Source organism: Drosophila gunungcola (genome assembly GCF_025200985.1).
Source record: "Drosophila gunungcola strain Sukarami chromosome 3L unlocalized genomic scaffold, Dgunungcola_SK_2 000005F, whole genome shotgun sequence".
Classification (NCBI taxonomy): Eukaryota; Metazoa; Arthropoda; class Insecta; order Diptera; family Drosophilidae; genus Drosophila; species Drosophila gunungcola.
In genome coordinates this window covers 4,397,490-4,419,701 of record NW_026453180.1, presented here as the reverse complement: position 1 = coordinate 4,419,701, position 22,212 = coordinate 4,397,490, and the positions used below count along the sequence as shown (strand labels likewise).

Below are 22,212 nucleotides of genomic sequence, written 5' to 3'. Positions count from 1 at the left end.
GTTCAGGAGGCCACCTCCCAGTCCTTCACTTGCATTCAATGGCGTAATCGCAGGCAGATACAAGTACTTGTATTCCGATTTCCGCCGGTGCAGTACAAGCAATCTACTCATCCATCCATCCAGCCATCCACCCGCGGCATTTCATCCACAGATGTCAGCAATTTCTCGATTTGAATACTCAACAAAAACGAAAGTGGGCAAACAATTCAAAGGAGAGTGCGGAGCAAAAAATAACAGGCACAGGGCGCAAAAAAGACGAACCTCGAACCTCTTCGCGCAAATGGCTTCTCTAACGACCCAATTAATTTGAAACAAGTTGAAAAAAAAGAATAACGTTTGAATTTGAAGAACAGAACAGCAGAGTGTGGAGGAGTGGTAAGAGTGGAACGCCACAGGCCACTAAATGCTAGGTTAGAACCCATCCCCCCCCCCCTGCCGCTTTTCAAACCCCACCCACCCCTCAACACCAAACTCCGCCAATTGCCGCAGAACCCAAAGCTTTTTATATGCCCCACCACAGCTCGAAAAGTTCGCCGACAGCTTCATTACCAGCCATCATCGTAGCCATCATCATTCCGCTGCTGTTGCCAATGCACTGAAAAAAAAAGTGTGTATGAATGAGGTGGCTACGATTTGTAATACAAAATAACCAAAGGTATTTCTCGTATGACAAAAATAAAGTAGCTTTAAAACTATTTAATTTAATACCCTATTTTTAATGGGCATTAGAAGGTTAAGAGAGTCTTTAAAATCATACAATTCTTTTATTAAGTATTTATATACCATATAGAAATGTTTTAATTATTTTATATATTTAGAGTATTATACTACGATTAGAAACATTAAAATCATGCTTAATATTGACTTTCTAATATTTTACAAATAAAAAATGTAAAACTAAACTTTTATTTCAACTTATTTTAAATTTTTTGTTTGCTACAAATATGAAAGTAAACGTTAAGCATGATTTTAATCAAAGTCAAATACTCTATATAAAACACAATATTACCTTTATAGCAAACAATGCACTTGCTATAGTAAAAACAAACCTTATAAGGGACCCTTATAAATGAATTATTTTAAGAATTATTTAAGTATTATTTTTTCTGCGTGCTGTGATGCTGCTACCCATGAGTAATTGGCCCGGCAAAAATTTGCTGGAGTCGAGTCGGATTTAAGCTTGGCTGCTGGCCGATCTAGCCTGAGTCTCGAGTCTGGAGTCGCGACGATCGCAGATCGCAGTCCGAAATAAATCGCGAGAAATTCACAATTAAACAGCCATAGCCATGGTCAAGACATCTGCCTGCCTGGGAAATAGCATCTGGCTAGGTCTTCTAGTATTCCTAGTACTCGGAATTTTCACATACACCGAGGGTAAGTATTCGGGCTAAAAAATGATTTATTTTGAACGAGCCTTAAGCAATTCATATTTATGGCACATCTGCTTGAAATATTCACGGCTATTGTTTTGGGATGAGAGCCGAAACAGGTTTTCGAGCGCCAGAACCGCAAATCAGAGGCGTAGTTTCGCAGGGGATCTTTTGGGGCTTTGGCTCGTTAGTCATAATTACGCTTTGTCGTGATTCAAGGCTTCCGGGTGGTGTATGTCATAGCCAAGGCGGCCGAGATTAACCAGCTGATAGGGCAAACAGCAACTGAAACAGCAAAACAGCAAAACAGCAACGGCTACATAATTTAATGGCGTGTAATTAAAATCTCCCCAGCGGCCCCCTACCAGGAGTTGGAGCCCCGCAAAGGTCATGTTCCCGTCTATATACGACATGGCGATGAGCCACTAAGTGAAATCCATCCCGGACTGGCCGAGGCCTTCAAGGAGGGACAGTCCAAGGTAAGTCAAGGAAAACTCTTTAAATGGGTTACCCACCACTACTTGCCAAGCAAAGAAATCTACACTATTTTATTTCTTACTTATCATCTTAAAGTTTTCACCTTAAACTCAATTCAGTAGGATTTCAATGAAAAACTATTTTATAGCAAATTAAATTAGTTTATTTGATAGTCATATTGTATAAACCTCAATAATATTAATAATTGTGATGCGTTCATCAACGGTTAAGAAAATTTCCGATTGCGAGAAAATCTTCTAATAAGTTTAACTTCAGTGAGCAAGTCAAACGATTTTTACTCTTTTAAGTCTCATGTATGAAAAATTCTGGGTTGCTATGTTGTTATGGTTATAAAATTAAAAATTAAAAGATTTGAGTTTAGTAAATACGACGACAGATTTTTCTCTTTAAAATCTGATTTATAAAATCTGGCAAAAACATAATTTAATTAAAACAAATTATGACAAGTGGTAACCCAGGGGTTAATTGTCCATCGATTTAAGGACAGTCTTAAACTTTTTTTAACCCTCAGAGTTTGGTCACCGACGCGCCCCAGGCAGAAACTACGAACCCACCAGCCACATCTGATTCTCCAGTTCCGTCCAGCTCAACAGTTTCGGATATAGCCAGCTTTGAGGCCATCAAAGCGATGTTGTCGGAATAATACAATTGAATAAATACAAAATTAAAAAAAAAACTTCTAATTAAGAACATTAATTAAAAGGCCCTGAGGTCTAAAGACAAAATGAGATGGAACATTTAAATTATTTTAAAACAAATTAAATACACTTACGAGAGAATCTTGCAACAACGTAAATATTATTATTAGCTGTAAGGCATATGCGAATATGTTTTTATTAAATAACTTATAATCATAAGGGTCCCTTATTTTTCAGAAAATGTTTATTTTTGATGATTTTAGAAAGAAATTTTTCTGATTCGGCTTTATTTAGCTAAACTAGTTAATGACATAATTTTGTTTTTAAACCAAATAGATTCATTTTGTTTATTCAATTACAAAACTAAACGCAGAAGGTTCTGACCCCGTCATTAAGTAAACTTAAAAGTCTTTTGCAACTTAATTATTTGTATAATTTACAAAATTACCAGCCAAGTTAAGTCGCTTTAAACGATCCCATTCCCATTGCCATACCAATTCCCATTCCCATTCCCATTCCCATGCCAAAGTTCGTCACCAGTCGGGATTCGTGTGTCCTGTCTGTCTGGCGCGTTTAAATGAATTTCTGGGGACCCAAGCTCGTTAAGAGCTGCGCAAGTTTCACACATTCAATGGAAATTATTCGGTCCTTTTGGGTTTCGCTCGTCTCGTCCGTCGCCTGAAATCGCCTTAGAGCTTTGTGTGTGATTTACTTGTTGTGCCCATTAGGGAGTGGCGGAAGGGCAGCCGAGAAAATGCAGGAAGCTGTGGCGCAAACGTTTGTAATTAATATAATGGCAACGGCCTGTGCCGAGTAAAACTCCAAAATGGCCTACACACGTTGCGGTTCGCCTTTTTTTGTGGAATGGCAATCCTTGGTGATTGGGGCGATCACAAATTGTTGTTTCATTGTCTCTCCTTCGGCCCGGCTGTCTAACGAGCAATAAAACTAAATACATACACATAAAGTTAATTATAAAAGGGCAAAGGAAATTGGAAGGTCCCAGACCACAGACTATTGAGCTGTAGGATGCAAGTGATGGATTAACCAAGATGGAGTGTCCTTTCGCGGAGTGTGGGTGATTTTATCTGCAGACGAAATCGGGCTGCAATCAAGAGGGCATTAAAAGGAAGGCAAAAATACGAGTTTAAGTGTAGAAAAACCTCGAAAAAAAATAAAAGGCTAAGAAAAGAAAGCAAACGAGAAAAAACCCAAAAGAAATGCCAAATGCCACAAAAAAGCGATGAAAACTATGCGTAGTAAAAGCGAATTTTATGGAGCATCCTCGTTTAAGAAACAGCTCCTGAATTTAAATTTCCTTGCGTTTCGTACTCGCACTGGCACTCGTATATACGTATATTACGTATACGTATATTTGCACACAGAGGCTGCCAGGTCCGTGTTCTTGTATCATTGTGTGCGTTCGAGCGCATTCAACCTCAAAATGAATAATTGCATATGCTTCAATGATTTGCGACTTTATTCGAGCACAAGCACAAGCTTCTCGCAAGCTGCCAATACTTTAAAGCCACTTCTTCGCACCGAGTTAAAGGCCGAAAGTTCAATTGCAATTGCAAATAGCGTTAGCAGAATGAAAATAAGAATGAGAATGAAGACCATCCGGGCTAATTTGAGAATTGCTCGGCTTAATTGCGTGGCACTTAAACAATAATCAAGTTAACGGTTATGCCAGCGATAATCGCCATTTTTACACCGATGCCAATACTAAGGATTATTGGCCGCCCATTAACAGGAGCAGCAATTCCGATCCGAGTACCCCATGCCACGCCCCCCAATTTCGATTTCGTCCAATCCAACGACACTTGTGCACTGCGGAAAAGGTTTTTACCTGAAAATATGCTGGATTGCAGATAGGCCAAGGCTTTAAATAATATTTAAAAGTCGTACTATCCAAATATTTAAGTCAAGTACCTCTCAATAAATGAATTTTAAGGTGAATGTTGGATCAAGTACAACCTAAACTTGTAGTTTCCTTATTGATTGATACTATTGTTAATACTTAGAAATAAAAATAACGAACAAAACGTATTTTAAAAGCCATTTAAGTTATTTTAAGTTATGTAGCCCATATATTAGGTGAAAAACACTCTTAATATACCACCGCATATAACAAAAAAGTACTTACCATTGATCATGTTATGGGAATATGTCGTTGAAGTTCAAATCTCTCACATTTCACTATTTTAAGTGCCTCTCAAAACATATCTTTAATGGAAACAATTTAATTTTATCTTTAAATTCACAGTTTTCTCTATGTTTAAGTATCGGTTTACCCAGTATTTATAAGGATATTTAAGAATATTTGGTCTAGCGTTAAAATCAAAATTTGTTGGTTAGTGCACATCACAATATTTTCTCCAATTTCTGTAAGCTATAGTTTTGGATTAAAGAGTGTTAATTTATTCTTAGTTTGTAACATTTTTTGATAATCTAAAACAAGATTGTTAGCAAAGATGTTCAAAGTTCACTGTTTATTAAATGTCACTCCAAACGGATTACCTATCGCAGCGAATATCAAAAATGAACCAAATGAATGAACTATTGGAAGAGTTGCAGAAACTGGAGAATAGTCGCGAGCAAGTGCATCTGGAGGAGCCCAGCAGCGCCAATGAGACGAAGCGATTAATCGAACTGGAACTAAGCAGAGCGCAGCATTTCAGTAGCCAGCGTTCTTCCATTCTGCTGAATTTGCAGCAAGAAACTGACAACTTTGTGGCCATAAGGCGTGAAGAGATCCAGCAGGCTGAGCTGGATTCCATGGCACTGGCCGATCTCTGCGGGCAAATACGCCAAATCAACCAGGAACTGGACAGGATGTACGAGGTTAACGACTGCCCCATCTGCCAAGAGTGCTGTGAAGTGGGTGGCAGTCATTGTCTGGTGTCACTACGATGTGGCCACCTTTTTGGCAGGAACTGCATCCGAAATGCCATCCGGAAATCAAAACAGTGCCCCATTTGTTTGCGCGGAGCACGTCATTCCCATATGCGCCGGATCTACGGCTTGGCACATTTCCCTTTTTAAACTACCTTAAATTATGTATTTTCATTTTAAATTGTAACAAAACATTTAGATAGATTAAAACTGGATCATGTATAAAATTTAGGAGCTACCATATATTTTTTAAATATTATATTTGTGGCGTTTTAAGCTAATATTAAAAGGAATCATCAATTTTTGTTTAACCCAAGACTAGCGTTGTTAGAAAATAAAGCGGCTGTTTCCATAATTTAGACATATGTATTTTGTGGGCTCACGGTTTTTTTTCAAGCTTTGGACCTTTTTAATTTTTTGCCAGTGTCACCATCTTTATTGGGTTTAATGTGAGCACATTTTCGCAGGGAAGCGACTCTATTTGCCACCCAGCAGACCGCCCAAGATGCCACCACCACCGCTGCTGCTTCCGCCGCCGGTGATGCCCGGTATGGAAATGAGATTGCCCAGCAATGGGTTGCCATTTAAAGCGAGCAGGCAGCTGTCACAGCAATTGCGTGAAAAAGAGCAAATATATATGAGCTAGATAGCGGACCAAGCCGAACCGGATACCGGCACTTACCGCAGATCCAGGCGGATGATGTACTGACAGGCCCATTCCTGGAGGCACTGCAACAGAGATCGGATTTTGGTTTTAAAGCTCACGGTGGGATTTATTTAAGCTCTACTTACCCGCAAAGCTTGGGGAGAAGGTCGCGGGCAAGTACCACTTCTGGATCCTCCTCCGCCGCCACCGCCGCCTCCACCACCACCACTTCCGCCGCCTCCTCCTCCTCCTCCACCTCCACCTCCAGAACCTTCTTCTTTGTGATAAACCGGAACTGGCACAGGAACAGGGACAGGCACTGGCACCTTCTTTATGGTAGTGGGAGGCTGTGATTCCCAGGGATTATATTCAATATGACTATTAGCAAGGATCACCAAAGTTTAAGTTTTTAAAAATATTAACTAACATCATGACCCACAGCCAGGGATATTAATCCCAGCACAGCCAGGGATAAGACTTGTTTTCTCATTTTAGCCTTACTCAGAAGAAAGTCACCCACTGATTTCGACTCTGTGGCTAAAAACCCCTTATTTATACGAGAAAGTCCCACAGGTGTTTTTCATGTGGGTCAGGCCACGATATTCCCATTTTTCATATAAAATAAAGGTTGAATAAACAATAAAAATAAGGTACAATCTTGTACTATGAAATAAGTTAAGTATGTTAAAAAATTTAGGTTTTACTTATTTAATAAATCTTAAATGAATTTCTTTATAACTAGGTCATATTTGACTAGCGCTGGCTTTAAAACCCAAATAAACTTAATGAATGGCAGTTTAATTGCTTTGTAACACCATTACAAATCCAGTTATTACTTGATTATGCACTTGTAGTGTTTAAGTTTAAACAGATAATAAATACTACATATCTATTATTAACCGCGAAACATCTTGACTAAACGGTACAAATTTTATAACTAAACAACGTTAAAGCTACGGTAGTCTTGCAATCATGAAATAACAGAAAGTATTGAAAAAGGGTACAAAATATGTATAGTCTTTTTTCTTTTATTTATTTTTAGTATTACCTGTTCAAAGAAAGACGTTTAATTTAAAATTTAGTTAGAACAGAAATATAGATGGTGTTCATTACTTTTATAAAGTGGACAAATTATCTATTAAAGCTAAACTTACTTTTTGAAAATTGCGCCTGCGTCGAATCAATTCGCACGAACTTAAAATGATCTGGCCACCCTGTTTCCCGTTTCGAATGCCGCCAAAATCAAAATCAAAGTTTTATCAAAAACTAACTTATTTTTTACTTTTTTAACTGGAAATGAAATAACTTACCCTTGTTTGCCAGAAATTTTAAATATAAAATAAAAATAACGAAAAATTTCAATAAATTTTTCAAAATAGAATAATAAAACAATTTATTCCCAGTGATTTTCTATGTATATTTCAATTAATTTGATAATCATAAATATTTTATTTATTCGCCATGCAAACCATGTACAATTACATAAATAGGTAGGTTCATTTCAATTTCAATTTGTGATTTTAGTGGTTTCGTGTACTGTTTTTGTTTTCGGTTTGGCAACTAGTCGTTTATGTATATATATATATATTTATATATATAAGTTATAAGAACTAATTGTACAATAATTCATCTAATAATACCGCTGTGTATAAGAGTAATATGAACGATCGCTTGCTAGTTGATTAGTATTCGTAAGACAATATCAATATCATTACCGTTGGCAATACAAATATCAATGGTGTAATTGATCTGCGCGAGAACGAAGCGCATCAAAGGAGGAAAAACGCACATCCATAATCGATAAATCGGGAAATCGGGAAATCGAGACTCCTGCTCTCGTAATTCCTAGTTCCATTGTACAGGTAGGTGAGGCTAACCATGCTAATCATGTTCGAAACATTCAACTGGCTTAATTGTACTTCTTGAGCAGTGTTTTTGTGGATTTTCGTGGACAGGTGGGTAATTTTGTTGGAGAAAACCAAACATAAGGACGAAAAGTTATCTCTGAGTACATTCTGTAAGCTGAGAAAAAAATCATTTCAATTTAAAAATCACCGAAATTTTGCCTTCCTTGCTAGAAAAGTTTATGCGGGATAAACATTTGTACCTTTCTCAATATTATTAATAATTTTCTTTGGTGTTTTCAAATTAAATTAATTTTCGTGCTTTAAATTTGAAATTTTTTTTAGTTTTAAGAATTTTTAATTATTTGTATCGGTTGTCTTAAATCATATTGGATATTTCTTAAGCCTTCACATTTTATTTTATTCGTTTTCGTATTTAAAAAAGCATACGTTGAATTTGTAACCTTTATTTTATATGTGTAGTATTTCAAAATCAATTTAAAAACCCTTATCCTTTTTATGCAAATACATTATTGTGGCTCGACTTTACTTTTCTGTAGGTATTTAAATAAACTCTGACTATAAATTGGTTTATTTTACTTCTTAGTGAAGCAGAAAATATTTATTAACCGTATATAAGCATTAAATATGTTGCTTTTGTTATTTTAAATTTAAGTACTTGTTATTTTGAGCTTTGAATATTCCTTATGTTATTTTCAAAGCAAAAGTGGTTAAGAAATTGCTTTTTTTTAAGATATGTTATTACTTTATTTTGGTTAGCAAAATTTGAGCTTTCCAAAATCAAGGAGTATTTAAAAAAAACCCATTTACTTTTTTAAAAATACTCTTTGACTTTGAAAAGCTTAAATTTGATTCCCCTCGAATACTTTTCGTCCTTGTGTCAGTTTTACAACCTTCAAAATCACCACACCCATCTATCAGTGATCAGTGTATTGTTGCATCGCAGTCGTTTAGAAATCGGGGTGGTCGAGTGGAGTTATTAAGCCAGTGAAGCGCTAGCGTCCGAATCCAAATCCGAATCCGCAGCTGCACTGCCCCGGCGAACCTCAGGTGCACTGCATCTTCTTGCAGTTGCACAGCCACTTGATGATCCTGGCGTTGCGTTCCACAATCGACGGCGGCTCCGAGGGTCGGTATGCCTGCGTGGCCTGCGGCTGCGTTTCCGTGCTGTCCGGCAATCTCATCGAGTCCACGGTGCTCACGTCCGAGAAGAAGACCGTGCTGGAGTCATCCGAGGCATCGTCCGTTTCGGAGTGGTGCTGTCTCCTTGGCTGACTGTAGATTTCGTGGAAGGCCTCGTCGTTCAGGCCCAGGCGATCGAAGAACTTCTCCAGCTCCGAAATGCTGGCGTTCAGGGCCTCCCTCTCCATGTCCAAGCTGTTGTGGTAGACCTCCGAGGAGAAACCTTTGGGGAAGAACACGTTCTCGTGGTCCACACTGCCGCGATGCTGCTTGTAGGCGGCCAGCACACCGACACCGCCAGCCGTGGCCATTCCTCCAGATCCTCCAGATCCTGCGACCACCAGGCCACCCGATCCTGGTGGTCCTACCATTTCTGCATAGGGTAAATAAATGTATTGAAATTAATATGTATTACATATTAAATTATTAATTAGCAAGCTATTAAAGTTAAACAGGGTTTGTGTTAGGCGCATCGTAGTTTGGTTTAAGATATATTAAATTAAACATACATCTTCACAAATTAACATATTAAAAAAACATGAATATTTCCATATTTATAGGGGAAAATAAATGTATTAAAATTAATATGTATTACATATTACATTAAATTTTTTAAGAAGCAAATATTAAATTTCGAATGGGTCTTTTTGTTTAAAATGCACAACAGGTTTAAAATATAATGTTTAAAAAAAGGGAATTTTCATATGTTAAAATCTATTCCGCTATAGTCAAACTAAATATTAAAAAAAAAATTATATATTTCCATATTTGGAAAAACTAAAAACTGCAATGGCTCAAAATAAAAGCGAATAATGTTCAAATTCAGTATGAAGTTCATGGTACTTTAAAACATATTTAACTGAGTATATTTTTTTTAAGTCCTTCTTTCTGAAATTTTTACAGACTTGTTGAGACGTACAAAACCATATGATTAAGTTTAAAACTATAATGTTTTGTGTACTTTAAAAACCAAAACATTTGCAAATAATCATTTTAAAAGCCAAAAATTTGTATGTATATAAGAATTGTTTCCAACATTTAGTGTTATAAGTAGGCTATCAGTTTAGGTCACATTATAAATGTTTTATAACTTTTATGATTTCAGACTCTTGAGAGATCGCAGTAAAACCCAGTACAACTATAGAGCAAATTACCTCCTTGAACCGGCAGTCGATTGCGGTTCTTGAAGCGAATGCAGCGCTGCCTTTTGAACTGAATGGGCGGCGGACTGATGTCGTCCACGGATGGCGCTGAACCGGGGCTCTGGACCAGCGAACTCTGCGAGTGATTGATGCTCGTGTAGCCCTGGGAGCTGGTGTGCAGCTGCTGGCTGGAGGAGCTCGAGTATCGTGGCGTCTGGGTCTTCAGCCTGGGCGACGGAGGCGTGGGGGTGTAGTCGTCCTGAAAGGCCTCCGGAACCTCCGGCGTGGGCGTGAAATTCAGCAGATAATCCGAGCCCATCGCGGAGGTGTCCTGTTTGCAGCGGCAATCCAAGCACTCCGTGTTGCGTCCACTCATCCCAGAGTAGTCCCCTGCCGGGGTGACATAGCCACAGTAGGAGTTGGCACTGTGCTGGGTGGAGGAGCCACTATCTCGGCGCGTCGTGGCCACCAAAGTGCAGCAATTCTTGATTGTACCGCTCGCCGGGGCGGCAACATCCCGCTGACGCTCCCGCTTGTAGCAGGGCTCGCTGCGATGGGTGTAGTGGCCGGAGCTGCCGCCCGAATCCCGATTGATCGACGACTCGCCGGCGGACTTTATCGACCGGTTGCCACGGCTGCAGCAGCTCAGGATCTCGCTGTGCGGCGAATGGCGACTGATCTGCGTGTGCAAATCCGGCAGCGACTTGTGGCTATTGATGTTGTAGTCGCCGGAGGGGTACGGAGCACTGCGATCCTCACCCGAATTGGGTACCTCATGAGAGTGTGAGTACGAACGCTGGTAGTTGTATCTGCAAAAATATTCATTTATTAGTACCCCTGATTTTATGTTACATTTATTTAAGTAAATCTTTACTCTTTAACTCAAAAAGAGTAATTTCTTTCTACAGAAAAGTCCTCTACAAACCAACACTTCTAATACCATAACTTTACTTACAGATATATCCGATTTTGTAAAGACAGGCAAGTGGATTATTTTTAGAGAATCTGCGTTGAAATGTTAGTCTGTGAAAATTATGAAAAATGACGAGTGTAACCCCTTTCGATTTTTCCTACTAATTGCTTTGCAAAAAAGTGATTTGCAGCCAGCACTTCTAGGATTATAACTTTACTCAAATTTAGATTGTGTTAAAGCTTGAAGCGCTTTAACATATTTCAAAAAGGCTGAATCATTTAACAAGTCTTGACTTATTAATATTTATTGCTTTATGAAAGTACCACAACGATTGACAGCATCTTTTAGACACTGTATGGAAAAGCTGTATATGACATTAACATCAAAGAAAACTTTTTGACCAATTTCGGGTTTTCCATAAAAGATTATAACATGAATTTGTGTTAAAAAGCGAAAGTTTGAATGGTCATTGAATAGACTGCATTGCAATACAAACTCATTGAGGTATGACTTTCTGTTTTAGGTAGGGATTAGGAGTTGATTAAAAAGTTAATTATAAATTTAATTCTACTCGATTTGGTTCTTAAAGACTTCTGAGAAACCATTTTTTCCCAACTAACTCACCTGTAGCGATCGTTGTGAGCCTGTCCCGACTTGGCCGCATACTCGGCGGGCGGACTGATGGGTCGATAGTTTTCGGTGAGCACGAGCGGCTCCTCGCCATCCCGCCCGAAACTGTGGGTGGGCATGTAGAGGGGCGGGGGAATGCGCAGGGCGCCCGCCTGACCTCCGACCTCCTCCTCGCCGTAGTCCGTGGGCAGGAGCTCCGCACTGGAGCCGTCGTTCAGCTCGTGGCGCCTCAAGGTTCCGCCATTTCGCTCCTTTCCAGCCTCCGAGCCGAGTAGCATGCGCAACTTGTGCTGCAGTAGGTTGTTATTAACGGCTGCTCCGCCGCCGCCGCCGCCTCCTCCTCCTCCTCCTGAGCGACCTTGACCTTGGCCTTGGGCGTGGCGGGAGAGCGGGTGCTGGTGTGGGTGTGGGTGGGGATGGTGGTTGTGCAGATACTGCTGTTGCTGTTGCTGCTGCTGCTGCTGTTGCACCTGCTGCTGCACCTGCTGCTGCACCTGCTGCTGGCGGCTGAGATTTAGACTCATGTACCGCCTGTCCTCCAGTTCATAGCCATGGTGACCATGCACTGGTAAAAAATTAGGTAGCAAAATTTAATATCTGAAGTCAAAATAGAGTTTAAATTTAAATTAAATGTTCAGATATAAAAATCTTTTACAAAAATAGTACAACTAAATATTAAAAAAGAATAAGTAATATTGCAAACGATGGCCATTTAAATTAATTATGAAATACTTGGATTTGCTATGTTTTTTGTTTTACCGGTGTGCGTTTCCTCCGGTCGGCGACCTCTTTTACCGCTGGCTACTCCATTGTTACCACCACCGTTGCGATAGCTAGCCTGCTGCAGTCGCTCAAATACCGCCTCGGATTTGATATAGAACGGCTTCGATTCCGCTAGCAATTCCACGGCGGATTTCCGCTTACTGTAATGCCTGCCGCCCGTGTGATAGAATGCGTTGTGGTGACCCCAATAGTTCCGGCTGGCCGCCGCAGTTTCCGGCAGAGCGGAAGCCGAAAGCGGTCGCTGGCCGCCCGAGGAGGACATTCCATAGCCGTAGCTCGGGTCCGGCATGTTGCCGGCGAAAAACTGCTGCGTGGTGGCATACAACGTTTGACTGGTGGCTCTCGAGTATTTGGGAACATTGTGATAGGCGGAGGAGGACCCATGGTGACCTCCCGGGGAACTACTGCCGTTGCAGGATCGCTGCCGAGGACTGCTGCAGCCGTGGACGACTGCCGCCATTTCTGTTACTGATTTCTGGTTTTGTGGAAGGGTTTTGTCCTTAGTTTTCTTGAATTCCTCAAATTGTATAGGATTCCTTAGTATCTTTCTGTTGAATTTTTATGTACCATGGATTTCCTAAACTCCTTGATTCCTTGCAATTCATGAATATCTTCCCTTGCCTATGTGTTATGTCAGTTTCCTAAAGTTTCTCAAATTCCTTGCAACTATGAGGTTCCGTGGGTTTTTACAACTCCTTAAATTTGTAGGATTCTTTGGTTTCCTTAGTTCCCTTGGAACTGTTGGGTAACCTAAACGTAGTAGGTTCCTTGGATTGCTAAGTTTCCTTGAATTTCTTTAGTTTTCCATGTGTTTTAAGAATTTCTTGTATTAAAGGTCCTGGAAATATGTTGGGTTCTGAATTGTTTGGCTTTCCTCGGTTTCAGTGGTTTCTCGGATTGCTTAAATTCCGTGGGCTCTTTGTGTTCCTTGGATAGCTTGTTCCTTTGGTTCCTTATTTGGGCAGGTGGTGCTGCAGGTGTCACCTGCTGTTCCTCCTACTTTTTTTTTTGTCCCCCAGCTTTTCTGCTGGCCTCGATTGGCGGGGGGTGCGAGTTCGAGTCCGGGCTTGTGGCATGCGCAGTGGTCGGCGTGCTGCGTATACTGAAATTACAATACATTAATTTTCAGCTAACCAAGGCTTGCTTGCAGTCACCTCCTACACCTCCATGTTGAGGCCAAAAACTAGACCAGACCAAGGCAAAACCAATGAGCAGCAGCACGACATGCACTTGGTCAAAGGAGGTGGGCAATAGTTGGTTGCTCTGTCGTGACTTGGTCTAGTTACCCAAGGAGTATTTATAGATTCCAGCGCACTTTCACTTTGGTCCTTTATGGGTACAGTTTTCGTACTTGCCAACTAGTTGGCTTTTTCTTGCATATTTCATCTTTACTAATATGTAAAGTAGCACTTTCTAATGCCCAGACATTAGTTTGAGTGTTTTTTTTTCGGTTTGAAGCACTAACACATTCCACGGGTGGGATCTCACCAGGCGCTACGAAAATTCCTTCACTTGTGCGACGGTGGCAAGGTCTGCTACATTGTGCCTCTTTGAATAACAGATGTTGTGCCGCTTCCAAAATGTTCCGTCCTCCCAAAAGCTCCGCACATGCGCTGCAGAACAGCAGCCCCAGGCGAAGCTTTTTCTAGTCTTATAGGTGTGGTGTGATTACCTGAAGTAATAAAAAATAATACGCTTTATTAGTAACCGAATCATCGACTAATAAATCGAATGCCATTTGTCATTTAATTAGGTCTAGAATGAATAAACATTGTATTAACACTAAGTAATAAGCAATATTTCCATTCATTTTCTTTCTTTCTTTTGTAGGCAAAACTGTCAGCGAGATCAATTCCTTCGATAACTAGGCTTGATTGCTCTGTGTTGAAGAAAAGAGTTCTGCGGCCTAGACTACTTGCATTTTGTAAAATATAATAAACAATAAATGTGATAGTAAAAGGTTCGATTGGGCTTAAAACTTGTTGCGTATTATTTGATTTGTTTGTTTTGGGGTGAAACTAGCCGGAATAAGTAGGCAAATTAATTATATGTAGCATATTTTTGCGCTGCAGCTCCATAGCATACTTTTGGGCAGCTAATTGTAACAAAAATTTAATTATTTGTAGCATACTTTTGCGCTTGCGTTACTTTACATGCATAGCATACTTTTGGGCTGCTGATTACAACAACAACAAATTACAACAACAACAATTTACAACAACAACAAATTACAACAACAACAATTTACAACAACAACAAATTACAACAACAACAATTTACAACAACAACAAATTACAACAACAACAACAACAAATTACAACAACAACAAATTACAACAACAACAAATTACAACAACAACATATTACAACAACAATAATAACCAGTGCTTCTCAAACTGTATATCAGCCTCCCAAAAGTATGCAATAAAAAGCACGATGACCTGCAGCCTTAAAGTATGCTGCAGAAATTAAATATTTAATTAAATATTTTCAGCCCAAAAGTATGCTACAGATAATATTGAACACATTTAACATAATTCAGGGTACACTTGTAAGCTTTAAATTAATTAAAGTCAAGACAACGAATTCTAATATTTGTTTTTTTTTGTGTAGTACAAATGAGATGATGGAGATAATAAACTCCCCGACGGATTTTTTGTCGCTCGTCGTTCGGATTTGCAGGTTGTTTCTAAAAAAAAAGTAAACAAAAACACATATATTAAATATTATTTTTGGCTTATTTAATATTAAAACAAAGGAAATTCTAATTTTGATGATGAGATCTTAAAGGTCTCATATATTATTTGATATACTTGTATATTTAAAGAAAAATAATTATCTAATTAAAAAACGTTCTTTAAAAACAATTTTTTCGGCTTTTTAGATTGATTGCAAGCAAAACACCGAAAACAAAATTTTTTAATTCTATTGATTACGGTCCATCTGGTTACTTACCGGATTATATTTAAAATTAAACTTTTTAAAAAAGCCTTAAAAAGTTTCTCTTTAGCCTGATAATATTTTACCGCCATTTTTACTTGGCTTTAGAAACTTTGAGGAGCTTTTTCCATAACTATATGAGAGAACCTCAACGAGAATCTCGGTTCAGTCAGTCAGCGAGCAACTGTGGAACCGCGAAGATGACCGACAAAATTCCATACGTAAAGCACAACAATGGCACCCAAATCCAGAGCATTGGATTGGGCACCTATACGGTAGGTCCAAATCTTACAGATCACGTCTGCCATATTGATCGGGGCAGTATATCAATAAAATGATTTGCCCTTTTTAGTCGCTGGGTGGCGATTGCGAGCGGGCCACGCTCCATGCGATTGATGTGGGCTACCGGCACATCGACACCGCCTACTTCTACGAGAATGAAAACGAAGTGGGTGCAGCGGTTCAGAAGAAAATCGCCGAGGGCGTCATCAAGCGGGAGGACATCTACATCACCACCAAGGTCAGTTGGCTAGCTGGGCTTGGAATGGAAATGGCAATGGCAATGTCATAAATCCTTAAATGGGTATATATATTTCCTCAGCTTTGGTGCCACTTCCATGAGCCGGAGAGGGTGGAGTACGCCTGCCGCAAGACCCTGCAGAACTTTGGACTGGAGTACGTGGACCTCTACCTGATGCACTGGCCCTACTCCTATGTCTACAGGGGCGACACGGAAATGATGCCCACCGATGCCAAGGGCGAGGTGGAGCTCAAGTGAGTTCTTAAAATCTTATCAATTGGAAAAAATTCTATTTTTCCCACTTTCAGCGACATTGATTACCTGGACACCTGGCGCGCCATGGAGAAGCTTGTGGAATTGGGCCTCACCAAAAGCATTGGCGTGTCCAATTTCAACTCAGAGCAGTTGACTCGCCTGTTGGCCAACTGCAAGATCAAGCCAATCCACAATCAGGTGCGTCAATTGCGGTTGGTCCTTAAGTTTCAAATTGCTAAAGGGTTATTATTACAGATCGAATGTCATCCCGCTTTGAATCAGAAAAAACTGATCGCCCTGTGCAAGAAGAATGACATTGTGGTAACCGCCTATTGTCCGCTCGGCAGACCCAATCCCGCGGAAAAGACACCCAACTATATCTACGATGCCAAGGTGCAGGCTATTGGAGACAAGTACAAGAAGTCCACCGCCCAAGTGGTGCTCCGATACCTGGTTAGTACTTAAACTTAATATTTACCTTTAACCTAATCCCTGATATTGATCTTGTATATCCAAACAGATTGAGAACGGAACCATTCCCCTGCCCAAGTCATCCAATCCCAAACGCATCGAGGAGAACTTCAAGATCTTCGATTTCAAACTGGATGCAGAGGATCATGCTGTCTTGGATTCGTATCACACCGGCGAACGTCTGATCCCCATGACCCACGCCATCAAGAGCAAGAACTATCCCTTTCACATCGAGTTTTGAGCTGAAAAAAGGACCAACAAATGTCAGTGGCTGTTAGTTTTGATATTAAAAAAAAATTATATGCTGAGAAGACGATATTTTGAAAAAACAAACATAACAATAACATTAAAATCTTTTGTTTAATAAAGAGTGGTTTGATACCTATTAATTTGTAAATGGGTTAGAGGAAATAAATGTTTCGAGAAATGTGTGAAGTAGAGATCTACGCATATCTACATTTCTTTAAGAAACGGTTTTTGATCTTTTGTTTTATTGCTTTCTATGTATGTTGTTAGTTCTTGTTACCTACAACCGCCCATTTATGTCTTATCACTTTATTTATTAACTATTAAAGTTCAAAAGCAGGGCTAATCAGTCCTCAAGAGGAATTTTGATTTAGGTTTTCAAATGGATAAGACATAAAAGTCTTTTTTAAAAAAATCAAAGTATCCACAAAATCAAAGTATCCACAAACCATTGTGCCATTTTAATTATAAACATTTATGTTTTAAACTTGTTTTTCTTTTGTACACCCCTGCTGATATTTTAGTAAAGTGATAGAGATTAGGATAGAAAAAGAGAGATAACGACAAAAAGAGAGAGCTTTTGCAACTAGTTTTTAGACGAGAATTCGCATGGAAAATTCCATTTAATCAAGATCACCTATACTAATGCAAGTCTACCGGCAGATGTTAGTAATAAATAACTGCAAATTGGAAAGCAGAATGAAAAAATGTAAGGCAATGCTAGGTTTTACCAAGCCCACATAAATGTAATCAAATTTTGAATAGATGTTGTTAAGTAAAAAAGCTTTTGGCGCCACTCCACTATCAAACTATCGATAAATTGTATTTGAATTTGTTCACATACTTGTAAATATGGGCATTTCCACAGTCGCAAATTGGTTGTAGTGGAATTTGTTTAAATTTAAAAAATTCTAGTTATTGTAGGTAGTAAGTGCGATCTCTATTTAGGAACAGCATTGCACATTTAGATGGCTAGATTAGAAAATAAAATATTTTTATTTTTAAAAGGTAAACTTTACAAGCTAAAGTTATTATGCACGAGTTCAATAAACTTTTTTATTCTCTTTTGTAAAGTTCCTCGACAGCTCAGTTATATGTTATCTGCAATTTTGAAAGGTCTTTTAGAGGTTCTCTAAACCTTTTCCCACAACTTTATAAATGAGCTGCAGCGAGGAACACAGACATTCAGCGAGCAACTGTGTAACAGTGAAGATGGCCAGCAAAATAGAGTACTTCAAACACAACGACGGCACCAAGATTCAGCCCATTGGATTGGGAACCTTTGCGGTAAGTGGAAGATCACCTCTCCGATATTGATTGGGAATGAAAACATGAATAGCAACTAATGTGTGAATATCAAAAAAATTGTTTTAATGAAATTTGTTGTCAATTTGGTCTTTATACTTAAAGCAAAACACTTTAATATGTTTTATTATAAAGAGAAAGCACAAAATTATATTAAGTTAATATAAATTTTGCTCTTTTCAATGGTAAAAATGATAAGTTTGTTTACCTCTGAATATGTATAGCTTACTATTTTAGAGTGCGGTAAGTGGGAGATCACGTCTCCGATATTGATTGGGAATGTCCCTTATCAATAGGCCCATTGAACGTCTAACGTTATTGATGACTTGTATGTATTTCAGTCGGTGGAAGGCGATTGCGAACGGGCCGTTCTCCATGCGATTGATGTGGGCTACCGGCACATAGACACCGCCTACTTCTACGGCAACGAGGGTGAAGTGGGTGCAGCGGTGAAGAAGAAGATAGTCGAGGGTGTTATCAAGCGGGAGGACATATTCATCACCACCAAGGTCAGTTGGCTAGTTCGGGTTGAAATGCACAATATAATCCTTAAATGAGAACATTTCTTTCCTCAGCTTTGGTGCCACTTTCATGAGCCGGAGAGGGTGGAGCACGCCTGCCGAAAGACCTTGGAAAACCTTGGTCTGGACTATGTGGACCTCTACCTGATTCACTGGCCCTTCTCCTACGCCTACCATGGCGACAACGAAATGATCCCCAAAGATGCCAATGGAGAGGTGGAACTCATGTGAGTAGTTCAATAACTATCTGACGATTTTTATTTAAAACTTACAACTTGTTATGACATACGACTCAACTGGCTGACGTTGCCTCTTTAGTTATCTTTGATTTACACCAAATCTCAATAAGTGGTAAACAACAAATCCCAACTACAATATTTTACCCATTAATATAAAAAACTTATTAAACGCGAATTCTTAAGTTCTAGATTTCTGCTCTCCACTAATATTTTATATATAGCTCCTATTCAATAATCCTTATTTAGAATTATTTGACGGGAGAGCTAAAAGTCACAAACGATAATTTTACCCTCAATTTAAAATAACATTTTATCATAATATTCCTACAGTGACATTGATTATGTGGACACCTGGCGTGCCATGGAGAAGCTGGTGGAACTGGGCCTCACCAAAAGCATTGGCGTTTCCAATTTTAACTCGGAGCAGTTGACACGCCTTTTGGCCAACTGCAACATCAAGCCAATCCACAACCAGGTGCGTTAGTTGAAGGTTAGACCTCTAGTTTGAAGTAAACCTTTGGCCAATTTTTAGATCGAAGTCCACCCAGCGTTGGACCAGAAGGAACTGATTGCTCTGTGCAAAGCAAATGAAGTTGTGGTGACCGCTTCTTGTCCACTGGGTCGACACAATGCGGAGCTGAGGACGCCCACCTTTATGTACGATGGCAAGGTGCAGGCCATTGGCAACAAATACAACAAGACCATTGCCCAAGTGCTGATACGATATTTGGTAAGGATTTGGAATAAATGGTACAAAAAAAATATATGACTGATCACAAACATGTTTGGTGGACAGATTGAGATGGGAACTGTTCCCCTGCCCAAGTCCTCCAATCCCAAGCGCATCGAGGAAAACTTCAATGTCTTTGATTTTAAATTGGATGCTGAGGATCATGCCATCTTAAATTCTTATCACACTGGCGAACGTGTGGCTCATGCTCGCCAGGCTATCAAGAGCAAATACTATCCTTTTAACGTTTACAGTGCTTGCTTTTAAAAATTTGAATAAAGCTATAATTTATATTTAATAAACAACCTTTTTTGATTATTTTCCCTGTAGATGTTCATGGAAATGAACACTACACGTCTAGCATTTTTTTTAAAAACAATGTTTTTTAACCAATATAAATGATTTTCAAAAAATTTGCTTTCATCGTTAACAAATGCTTAAGCTTAATACATTTAATTTGGAAACCTAAATAAATAAGGTTATTGTTTGTTTTATAAACAATTTAACAAACCAAATTTTTACTTTACGAAGTTTCAGAGGACATCCTGAATTCAGTTTGTTATTTGTATCAAATGGTCCCTGTGGAATTTTGAAACGGTTTACAGTATATTTGGATTATATTTTTTTATAATAACTTACAGAGAAGAACCTTCTATTTTTATTGTTATCTGTATCGAGTGGTCACTGTGGTATTTTGTAACGTTTTACACTAAACTTGGTGCATTCAATATATGTCAGTATATTTTACTGAGCCAAATGGTATATTTCGCCGAGCGCCACTACGGTAACACCAAAAACCATTACAATATAATTATCCTTGTAAATCGCCGGGATTTCACAACAACTTCCGGGGTAAACAAAATGCCAGCAGTACGTGGCCACCACCGCAGCGAAGATTACGTGGATGAGCAACTGCAGGAGGAGTAAGTGAAGTGAACCCCGGCGAACCCCAAGTAACTCCGTCCAAACAACGAAAATCACAGCAAAAGTAGAGCACGAGCACGAGCAGCCAGAAATCGATGCCCCACTGCCACAATATGGTCTATATGCGAATTGTGCTGACAACCTTGGTGACCATTACGTGTCTGCTGGGCGACAACTTTGTGGAACTGACCCAGCATCCGTTGCTGAAGGCCTTGGTGGACAATGCCACCCATGCGGCCATTGGAGCCCTCACGGGAATCGCCTTTGCCATGCAGTTCTACGAGCGAACTTCCCAGCTGTTTGGCTGGATATTGATTTTCACCTGCTTCGTTGTGTCATCGCTGATTGACTTGGATCACTTTGTGGAGGCGCGTTCTTTGTATCTGGAGGTGAGTTTGGGATATCACAATAAACTCATATTGAATCAGCCATTGCGATCCCCCAGGATGCCACCAATCTCTCCAAGCGGCCCTTCCTCCACTGCTCCAGTATTATAGTGGTCATGCTGATGTTCTACATCTGCACCGCCTGTTTGAACTACTTCAGGACCAGCCTGATGCTGGGCTCCCTGCTCTGTGCCTTCATCACCCATCATACAAGGGATGCCGTGCGGCGGGGCTTCTGGCTCTGCCCACTGGGACACACGGATAGGATGCCCCAAGTGGCCTATATAGTGACCACCATCCTCACGCCTCATCTGCTGGGCTGCCTGCACAACATATGCCGCAGTGCCAGCGTACTCAACTTCCTGGGCCAATACATTAAGCTGAGCGAGGGCCAGTATCGCAGCAGTAGTTCCACTGCCAACTATCGCTATATGCAGGTCTAGAACTGTATCGTCAACAAAAAAAACACTTTGTGATAAGACATTGCAAAATATCATCAAATGGTAAATGCAAAATGCTTTTCAAGCTTCAAGCGCTTTAGAAATTAGTAAGAGAAATCAGCTAGAAACCAAAATACTTCCACACTACAGGACACAATTTTACACGTACCTTTTTCTAAATTGGGAACTATGCCTTCCCCATCAATTGATTATTTCCTTGTTAAGTAGTGTAGGTTTTTACTAGCAACTAAATATAGTACAGATAATATCCGTATATGTGATATGTAGTTATTAGACAAAAGACTAGACTAACAAGCAAAGCGCACAATGATATATCGATTATATGTAATCGATTTTCAACTTCTACTTTGACTCTTCTACTTGTAGGCCATACGAATTTTAAGCTTATCGAACAATAAACTCAATGTAATTGCCTTAAAACATACGACCTTGTAATCACATTTAATTACCTGGCCCACCTTAATTCTATTCGCTGTTTATTTGTGGACCAAATTAGTTGCCATTTACAAATTGGCCCTAATAGCTGGCATAGCTGCTAAAGAATCCCATCATAAATCGACTTTTTCGCTTATTTTGCCGAATCGGTCGCGGTTATTTTTAAACGAATTTAATTTTAAATGTTCGCCATTATAAATAAATCAAATTCGATTGAG

General features: G+C 39.5%; 7 protein-coding genes across 9 annotated transcripts; 5 read left to right on the top strand and 2 right to left on the bottom strand.

Moving 5' to 3' along the window:
• The first annotated feature begins 1,189 nt into the window (after positions 1 to 1,189).
• On the top strand, positions 1,190 to 2,647 carry LOC128259405 (uncharacterized). Of its 2 annotated transcripts, XM_052991759.1 has the most exons (4): positions 1,202 to 1,234; positions 1,271 to 1,374; positions 1,725 to 1,849; positions 2,380 to 2,647. In XM_052991759.1, exons 2-4 carry the CDS (start codon positions 1,287 to 1,289, stop codon positions 2,509 to 2,511), a joined length of 345 nt encoding a protein of 114 aa, XP_052847719.1. In that variant the 5' UTR covers positions 1,202 to 1,234; positions 1,271 to 1,286; the 3' UTR covers positions 2,512 to 2,647. The 2 variants fall into 2 exon arrangements, with proteins under 2 accessions (XP_052847718.1, XP_052847719.1); XM_052991758.1 differs by having other exon boundaries at positions 1,190 to 1,374.
• Positions 2,648 to 4,823: 2,176 nt separating this feature from the next.
• On the top strand, positions 4,824 to 5,582 carry LOC128259401 (E3 ubiquitin-protein ligase RFWD3). Its single transcript, XM_052991753.1, has one exon. The coding sequence runs from the start codon at positions 5,006 to 5,008 to the stop codon at positions 5,549 to 5,551; it is 546 nt and encodes a 181-aa protein (XP_052847713.1). The 5' UTR covers positions 4,824 to 5,005; the 3' UTR covers positions 5,552 to 5,582.
• A 232-nt stretch (positions 5,583 to 5,814) lies between these two features.
• On the bottom strand, positions 5,815 to 6,558 carry LOC128259404 (ctenidin-3). Its single transcript, XM_052991756.1, has 4 exons — positions 6,475 to 6,558; positions 6,194 to 6,394; positions 6,084 to 6,130; positions 5,815 to 6,002 (listed from the first exon to the last, which is right to left on the bottom strand). Exons 1-4 carry the CDS (start codon positions 6,535 to 6,537, stop codon positions 5,879 to 5,881), a joined length of 435 nt encoding a protein of 144 aa, XP_052847716.1. The 5' UTR covers positions 6,538 to 6,558; the 3' UTR covers positions 5,815 to 5,878.
• Positions 6,559 to 7,449: 891 nt separating this feature from the next.
• On the bottom strand, positions 7,450 to 16,842 carry LOC128259392 (uncharacterized). Of its 2 annotated transcripts, XM_052991729.1 has the most exons (7): positions 16,755 to 16,842; positions 14,051 to 14,234; positions 13,717 to 13,890; positions 12,539 to 13,664; positions 11,774 to 12,344; positions 10,249 to 11,045; positions 7,450 to 9,467 (listed from the first exon to the last, which is right to left on the bottom strand). In XM_052991729.1, the coding sequence occupies exons 4-7, from the start codon at positions 13,020 to 13,022 to the stop codon at positions 8,959 to 8,961; spliced, it is 2,361 nt and encodes a 786-aa protein (XP_052847689.1). In that variant the 5' UTR covers positions 13,023 to 13,664; positions 13,717 to 13,890; positions 14,051 to 14,234; positions 16,755 to 16,842; the 3' UTR covers positions 7,450 to 8,958. The 2 variants fall into 2 exon arrangements, with proteins under 2 accessions (XP_052847689.1, XP_052847691.1); XM_052991731.1 differs by lacking the exon at positions 13,717 to 13,890.
• Positions 15,642 to 17,224, top strand: LOC128259397 (aldo-keto reductase family 1 member B1-like). The gene is made up of 6 exons (XM_052991740.1): positions 15,642 to 15,776; positions 15,854 to 16,021; positions 16,103 to 16,275; positions 16,330 to 16,474; positions 16,532 to 16,729; positions 16,797 to 17,224. Exons 1-6 carry the CDS (start codon positions 15,702 to 15,704, stop codon positions 16,986 to 16,988), a joined length of 951 nt encoding a protein of 316 aa, XP_052847700.1. The 5' UTR covers positions 15,642 to 15,701; the 3' UTR covers positions 16,989 to 17,224.
• An 850-nt stretch (positions 17,225 to 18,074) lies between these two features.
• Positions 18,075 to 20,093, top strand: LOC128259398 (aldo-keto reductase family 1 member B1). Its single transcript, XM_052991741.1, has 6 exons — positions 18,075 to 18,280; positions 18,640 to 18,807; positions 18,874 to 19,046; positions 19,389 to 19,533; positions 19,591 to 19,788; positions 19,855 to 20,093. Exons 1-6 carry the CDS (start codon positions 18,152 to 18,154, stop codon positions 20,053 to 20,055), a joined length of 1,014 nt encoding a protein of 337 aa, XP_052847701.1. The 5' UTR covers positions 18,075 to 18,151; the 3' UTR covers positions 20,056 to 20,093.
• Positions 20,094 to 20,567: 474 nt separating this feature from the next.
• On the top strand, positions 20,568 to 21,997 carry LOC128259399 (transmembrane protein 267). Its single transcript, XM_052991742.1, has 2 exons — positions 20,568 to 21,101; positions 21,158 to 21,997. The coding sequence occupies exons 1-2, from the start codon at positions 20,808 to 20,810 to the stop codon at positions 21,539 to 21,541; spliced, it is 678 nt and encodes a 225-aa protein (XP_052847702.1). The 5' UTR covers positions 20,568 to 20,807; the 3' UTR covers positions 21,542 to 21,997.
• Positions 21,998 to 22,212: the final 215 nt, after the last annotated feature.